Source organism: Parambassis ranga, chromosome 2 (genome assembly GCF_900634625.1).
Source record: "Parambassis ranga chromosome 2, fParRan2.1, whole genome shotgun sequence".
Taxonomy (NCBI): Eukaryota; Metazoa; Chordata; class Actinopteri; family Ambassidae; genus Parambassis; species Parambassis ranga.
The window spans coordinates 11,912,574-11,920,810 of record NC_041023.1 but is presented as its reverse complement, the minus strand read 5'-3'; the positions used below and the strand labels follow the sequence as shown (position 1 = coordinate 11,920,810).

The 8,237-nt window shown below is 40.3% G+C and overlaps 1 protein-coding gene across 1 annotated transcript; it reads right to left on the bottom strand.

The window, feature by feature from the left end:
* Positions 1-1,603: 1,603 nt before the first annotated feature.
* Positions 1,604-5,147, bottom strand: dazl (deleted in azoospermia-like). Its single transcript, XM_028429423.1, has 9 exons — positions 5,067-5,147; positions 4,055-4,177; positions 3,350-3,441; positions 3,107-3,158; positions 2,957-3,023; positions 2,728-2,858; positions 2,158-2,238; positions 1,894-1,947; positions 1,604-1,648 (listed from the first exon to the last, which is right to left on the bottom strand). Exons 1-9 carry the CDS (start codon positions 5,067-5,069, stop codon positions 1,604-1,606), a joined length of 648 nt encoding a protein of 215 aa, XP_028285224.1. The 5' UTR covers positions 5,070-5,147.
* Between the last annotated feature and the right edge of the window lie 3,090 nt (positions 5,148-8,237).

The following is an 8,237-nucleotide window of genomic DNA, read 5'->3' as shown; positions in this document are numbered from 1 at the left end:
AACCCTGACTGAAAAAACCTGCAGACAGGCTTACAGAGTCTGGGAGCAGGAGCAGAAGCAGGAGCAGTGGGAACGCTGCTTTAGTGTAGCTCCATGCGTGTATCACCACATGACTCACAACCTCAAGCTTCACAATAGCATTTATTTTCAAACTGATATAGAACCAAATATCTTACAACATATTTAAACTTTTATTTTTTTTCCTTCAAGCTAAACAACACAATCGAAAACACAGAAACAGAGGAGTGCAGGCTACCTGGACACAGAATTCAAATAACACCAGACCTCGAGATCAATGTCTATAAAACCTACATTGAAAAAAGAAAATCAGTGCTGTACACCATATACACCAATGTGCTTTTTAAATGCTACAAAACTGCTCATAAATTAAGACTTGAATGCACTTACAGGAAAAAGAAAGCATAAAAAAAACATAAGACATGAAAATCCTGTAAAATGCTCTGTGTTCTATCACCTGCACCTAGATTAAAACCTAAACAACAGAGTATTCGGTGAACATTTAACAGTGAACCCAAACAAATGACAAATGTATGTGCCCCATTTATAGGTCTTTTTTATTGTTGATTGATCAGTAATGGATGGTAAACAAAATTGATGCTGTGATTGTCCTTGAGTGTGAATTCCTGGAACCATTTGACAAACATCAGACCAAAACAATAAAATGAGGAATACTGATGAGGTGCTCCACTGTGACAAAATTACCTTCCATTTGCTGCCTCAACTGACACAGAATGAAATAAAATAAGAGCACAAAATAAATGTGAGCGCTCCAGTAGAATGACCAAGTGCGTGTATGCTGTAGTAAACAAGTTAATGAAGATTCTTAATCAGAGGAGCATTAGACCCTGAACTACAAATAAAAATACCCCAGTGCTGAAACAGCCAGATTGTAGTCTGGACAGTGGTAATGTATTTATTTACAAATAGAGAGCCCTCACATAGGCAAACATACTAGAAAGACAATAAAAATAATACCAAATATTAAACACAAATATAATATAAGCAAAGAATCACCTTAAAATAAAACAAGTTAGGAATGAAGAAAGTGATCCTAGAGACCAGTTGTTATGGTGAGGGGTGCTCTGCTCTTCTTGTGCGACTGTCACTGTGATTAATGTGTCGGTTAAAAGCTGATGACCACAGGTCATCCTTACCAATAGTGGTCAGAGTGGCTGGGATCGAATTAGTAAAAGTGGAAAGCACGATCAGTCTGGTGTTTAAAATGGCTCTCATCAACTGAAGCAAGGCAGGAGAGATGAGGGCGTTCTGAGAAGAGCCTGAGGAGTGGGGTTCCATCCAGATGTCTGGAACATCAGGATATTGATCATGTCTGCATTTCAACTTGCAAAAGCAACTGAGGCTTCCTAAACGCAACAGGGAGTGAACACATTATGTTAGACACAGCTGATTCATGTGAGGCAGAGAATGAATTAACTCATTCCTTCCATGAAGGAGGGGCAGAGCAGTTTATGAAAGCTTGTCAACTAATGGCACTCCTGTACATATTGCTACCTACTCTAAGATATGAAAGCACTTTGAAGCAGTGTTTTACCTGGCAGGTTAGATCAGTAGGCGTAAACCGCTACAGCACATTCAGCATAGTCTGTACTGCACAGTCCACAAAGCTCTGAAGACAGAATAACATTACAAATTAAAATCATCCAAAGAAGTAAAAGGGCTGCTCCAAAAAACATATGCCATGAGTGCACAAACTCCACTCTGGGAAACAAGGGAACATAGGAATTCATTGTTGATTCACATGGTCTGTTCAGTCAACACAGGCTAAACATCGCCATCTAGTGGCATGCATGGATACTGCAGGCTTCGGGCAGGAAAAAAAATTTCTGACAGTGCCTCTTATTTTTTGATCACCTGATTGACAGGCCGTGTCCTCTGGTCTGGTGTCCAGAGTGGAGAAGGGTGCGTCTGCAGGAAAAGCGATGATCTGTCAAACAGAGGGCAACAGACAAAACTTGCTCCTACAGGAGGGGTGTGCAGCGTGGATTGTAGGGTATGCATGGACAGGTGGATCTAAACCAGGCATCTCATAAATAGGAAGATATATGCCCAGTGTCTGAAAGAACCTGCATGCAATACTGCTGATGAACTGGTGTGTGTGTGTGTGTGTGCAAGTACCTGGTAGGTGTAGGGATTGTGGGTGTAGTTCACTGGCATCTGTGGGATCATGACCCCTCCAAAGCTGGTGTAGGAGTATGGCTGCTAATAGATCCAGTGATATACAGATTAACACCACAGTACATGTAGGTTTAGGTATTAAACAGATGTTTAAATACATATTACAAATCTTAAAACAGGCGCAAAGGAATGAACAAATGTGAAGGTTTCTCTCATATTAATATAATAATCATAATCCTTACACGCACTGCACTGACATTATCTGAACAAATCACCTCTTCAAGTATTATTACCAATGGCATCAAGCAAGATGTATTGTTTTTGTTGTGTCTTCTGGTAAATTGAAATGTAAATTAACACATTACACTCACTTGTAGCTCTATTTCGCACTTGGCTCTGATAATGGGCATCAAACAAACCCCTCAGAGAAAATAAGATTTATAATATTTTTCAGAGTGTAACAAGGAGAGTGTGTGACAGCAATGATAATGCCAATGTTTTTCTAATTCAACCTGCCTGCCTGCGAACTGAGATAATATTCCTCATATCTTGTTTATGTGTGTGAGATACCTGATTGTATGGGCTGCTTCCGTTGAGGATAGGTGGCTGCTGTCCTCCCATAGGTAAGCAGCAAGTACAATATAAGTACTGGGTGGGACTCATCCAAGGGGTCTGGCCAACCATTCGGAATGGCATCGACCCTAAATGGAAAAAAGACATAACAGTTTAATATTTAGAGGCAATACTTCTAATCTGCAAAGCCAAACATCCTCTACAGGGAAACAAAAGTAATACATACGAGCGCTCCTTTCTTTCATGATAGCGGGGCCCAACTTGAGTTTCCGGCCTTTAAAACTGATCTGTTGCTATACCAAAAATATTTATAGAAAAGGGTATATCACTCTCAGTCAGTAAAATCTACAACAGACATAGACACATATCAACTCACCTCAATGATTGACGAGATATTGACTTCTTCGCTGAAGTACACGAACCCATAACTAGAAAAATCAAACAATAACATCTAACCTCACAATACCATATATAACACATGAAGTGGAAATGAAAAAGGACTTTTGAGATCATACTGTAAGACTAATCAAGCTGTACATCTAACACTGCAACACACTGTCAACTTTAAAACTGAGCATTAAACACTGTAAAAATGTTGAAACACAAGGGTACAACTCACCCTTTGCAGATCCCTCCTCGGTATGTGATAATTTTGACTTCCTTAATTGCACCATATCTTGCAAATAGGTCTCGCATTTCTTGTTCATCCACCTAAGGGTCATAATTAATTTAGAAAAACTGGATGTCTCTCTTCCTGTCTATTCTCACACCAGTATGTAAAACAAAGCAGTGACTTTTAGAGAACTTTGCAGCAGCAATTTTAAATAGTTTTCACTCGGGTGACATTTCTGTGCATCATTCAACTATTGAAGATGCACTAAAATTATTAGTGCATACCCATATTGCTTGGGTCGTTGCCTAAGGTTCTCCTAATGTCATTTACTTGCCAAAAGCATCAGTCTGCAGAGGTTAGGTGGTCCCATACTCGAAGATGCCTTGCCAATTGAAAACTTAACTGTCAGAATAAAACATTTTAATTACTATACCTGCATTTATTTTTATTGAACATGTTGGCCAAAAGCAGGTTTCCTTTCTTTTTCTGTGTGATAATACAGTGTGAAACTATTTGAGATTCATTGCTCAAAGCACTGCAGGGTTATTAGATTGATTTTTCTCTTTCAGTGTGTTTGTTATTGTGTGGAAACAAATTTGGATTCCTGGCAATATACACAACTACCACCATTTTCCTTTACTTATTTGCACATTTTTGTTATACAGCATGTGTGTGTAATCTTTTTGTGTAAATGAACTAAACTTATCTTACCTTCGTGTCAATACCTCCAACAAAGAGGGCGTTGGGAGTCAGTTTACCTTCAGGCAGAGTGTATCCATTTGACAGCTTCGCAGTAGGAAAGGTCTGGTTGTAGCTTCTGGGCTTGTTGATATCCTGACAAAAAAACAAGCACAAGTAATAGGATACAAAGATCCCAATAGGATACAAAGACTGACATCAACAACCAAAGACCAGCTACATTTAAGACCAACATTACCATCTTGTGTCTTCAGTTTATGTGCAGTGCAGATTTATGTTCACTGAAATAAACTTAAATGTATATTCTTATCAAGTGTATGTTTATATGTATATTTCAGCCAAAATATTTCTTCTCACTCTTCAGAGAAATACAAGGACTGACAAAGAGCTCCCACACATGGTGCAATGACGCTCACCTAAAAGTCTATAGCGTTACGAATGTCAAACAGGGGACGTAAAGATGATATTAAACCACCAGTTCTTACTTAAAGAATTTAAAGTCAGACAAAACTGTGAATGTGCTAAATGTAAGGAATTGCATACTTAAGGTCACAGCAGCCTTGAACTTTTAAGAACGACGACTAAAGAGGTCTTGAATTAAATTAAAGTGGACCTTTTTGCCAACTCTTAAGACATTTCTTTAACTTCCTAAATCGTTACCTCGCGGGTCAAGTCGGACAGACGGACAACCACAAAACACCACTTTCGAAAGCTAAATGTAGCATCAAGATAAAAGCCGCCGCCAAAATACGAAGTGACTCTTTTGTTAAATTTACCTCTAACCGGTTAGCTTTATCAGCAACTTAAGGTGTTATTGGCCAATTTGATGTTAACAACAAGCAGGGCGCCTTTTTCATTTCTCCGGGTGAACGTCAAGCTAGCACTAGCAAGCTAACGCTGTGCTAACCCCGTTGGTAGCTAGCGCACATTGTCTAAAAGTCAAAAGCTATCAGTTGGAACAGTGATTCCATGGCTGTGATTGTTGCGATGTGGTATATACACAAGAACTGGCACTGAAACTTACCATGTCTAAAATGATTAAAACTTAGCCAGACAGACTCAAAGGTTAGCCGCGACCTCGTTCCCTCCAACAAGTGCAACCCCATAAAACCACGCCCATGCAGCCCCCGTGACTCTACATGTCATCATTCAACGTCAACAACACAAAAAGTTTTTTTACATGATTAAAATCATGACACCTAAATTGAACAAAAACTGAAATCCTTAACACATTTATCTATAACTCAAAAACGTTTCACAGGTTAATATTCTGTCAAAACTAAGCAAATGAGTGGGTGTTACCATGGAGACGGTCCGGTGTCAAGACAACAGTGTTTCAGTTTCCAGCAGCGTGGTGTCTTTTCCTTAGTTAGTTTGATTGCTGCTAGGCAATCAAATTCTTGTTCTTTACCCTCTTTTTTCTCCTATCCTTTGTGAATTTCCCCTGCGGGGGACTAATAAAGGATTATCTTATCTTATCTCCTTCTTTCTTATTCTTCCGTTTTTTGGCACAGCGTATCTTCAGCATACATTGACCAATTTCAGCCATTCAGCTCATAAAAGGCATTCTGGGTCAACTTTAACTTTCGGCGTCATTTTTAACATGGATCCTTCATCATCATCTGCCAAATGTATCTCCCTCTACAAATTTCAAGCTACAGACTACAGATTTTAGTCTTAACACGCTTACAAGATGCCGCTCTATCAAAATTGTATTCAGAATTTTCTAATTCTCAAAGTTCTCAAAGGTTCTCAAAGTTGGAGTGGTTAGCTGTTACCAGGGTGACACAGAGGCATACACAGAGGCATACAAAGCTCTGAATTGCTCTGATTCTCCAGAAATTCAGAGCAATCCTTCACATTAGCATTTAAAGCAATGCTTCAGCTGCAGCAATCAAACTTGCATTTTCTTCAGGAAATGCCCTTTTTTAGTTAAGACTGCGACAGGGCAAATACAAAATATTAAATACTGAATGGGAGATTCAGGCCCGGCCCTAACCAATTTGGCGTACGATTTCAGGTGACGCCCTGTTGCACCACAGTAAATTCCTCTGCTATTGTACATATACTCATAAGAAACTTAATAGCTTTACACATTCTTTTATTTAAAACAAAGCAATTGCACATTCAAAATACTAGAATTAAAGAAATGCATGCTGAACATATGCAATATAGGCCTAGAGATGACAAATGTTCTCCTGTTGACTGCTCTGCCACAAGAAAGCCCAAGAAATGCTCTTTTAATTGAGCAATGTCTTCTTGTGACAATATCCTGACTATGACAGAGAGCTGCTCCTCAAATCAGGGGGTGCAGTCTAAAATGATGGAGAAATATTTGGATATTTTGATCTCTGTCACAATGTGTTCTACTATTTTAGAACTGATGGCTTGTTTTGCCAAGATAATGTATATGACTGCAAGCTTCACTTCCCACTACTGGAGCAACCGAAGGTCCACTTGATGCTGCTGCATCAGTGCTGGGTGGTGCTGCTGAGGTGGAGGTGACAGGAGGAGTGCTTGATGCTGCTGCATCAGTGCTGGGTGGTACTGCTGACGTGGAGGTGACAGGAGGAGCGCTTGATGCTGCTGCATTAGTGCTGGGTGGTGCTGCTGAGGTGGAGGTGACAGGAGGAGTGCTTGATGCTGCTGCATCAGTGCTGGGTGGTACTGCTGACGTGGAGGTGACAGGAGGAGCGCTTGATGCTGCTGCATTAGTGCTGGGTGGTGCTGCTGAGGTGGAGGTGACAGGAGGAGCGCTTGATGCTGCTACATAAGTGCTGGGTGGTGCTGCTGACGTGGAGGTGACAGGAGGAGCACTTGATGATGCTGCATCAGTGCTGGGGGGTGCTGCTGAGGTGGAGGTGACAGGAGAAGGAACCTCAGCAGTGCCTCTGAAGCCAGAAGAGGAGTATGTGACAGCAGTCTAATAAAAAACACATGATTTCAAGAATAACATAACATGAAATACTAAATGAAAAACCTAGAGATAGACGCATGATGCAGACTATACTGTATAATATACAGTGTACTGTATCTGATACAAATTACCTTAGTACCAATGTCAATTTTAACAGTGAAATGCTGATTAACAGCAAAGAATCAGTAAACTGCAGTATAATACTGCATGTGGCAATGCTAAGTTATGCTCTGACATTAATGTGCACTTTAACACTGATGTAAAGTTTAACATGATAAACGCACTTTAGACTATATGAACTGTAACACAACAAACAGCTAGGCTCAAAACTATGAAGAGCAATCTGATTGACTATAACAAGGGAAAACGACAGATAGCCATGTAAATTAACTTTATAAGAGCTGCTGAATAGATCTCATATTTACACGTTTGCCTTAGGAAGGAGTGATGGGGGGGGGGGGGGGTTACATGACTATTTCCATAACAATAGGCTCGTCCATAACATTAGCTGACGGTAAAACTAACAGATAGCGCTGGCTATTTATTGATTAGCAAACCATGTTTTTCCTCCTCTTCTTTCCTCGTTTCGTCCCCTGGACATTAGACAGTTCGGGAAGTTTTGGCATGTTGTGGCTTGTTGACCAATCAAAACACCGTGTAGCAGGTAAAGTCCATTGTTCAGAGGAGGAGGGGGCGTCTTCAGAAAGTAGGCTATATTATTATTATTGTTGTTATTACTATTACTACTTAGTAGGCTTTGCTATGCAGTTAAATTAATGTGAGGTTATTCTTTTCTGAAGACATTATACCAACTAGTTTTAGGAATAGTGGAAGTTGCACTTTTTTTCTTCCTCCATTTCTGGCGCCCCCTGGATGTACGGCGCCCGTAGCATTTGCCTGTACTGCCTATGCCACTGGCCGGCCCTGGGGAGAATAATGTTCATGCTGCTGCTGATGGGGAGTTTTACACCAAACATTTCGGCTGTTGCCACCCCGGAGCCAGCGTAACGTTACAGCTAAAAGAAGAAGGAAGGTAACTGATATTCACGGTGTTTTCTTTAGTAAAGAAAAGGCGTTGTTAAAGCTTCGACACATGATTCAAGAAAAAGGTTCATTACTCAAGGCTTCAATGACACAGTACTCGAGGAGGACATCTAGTGGTGAATAAAATGAACTGCGGTGTGTGTTACTGGTTCATGGATTGGTTGGTATTTGAATCTCCGTGCACAGTCTCGTTCGACTACACTACATGGTTGAATGGTTTCAGGCTGACACAAT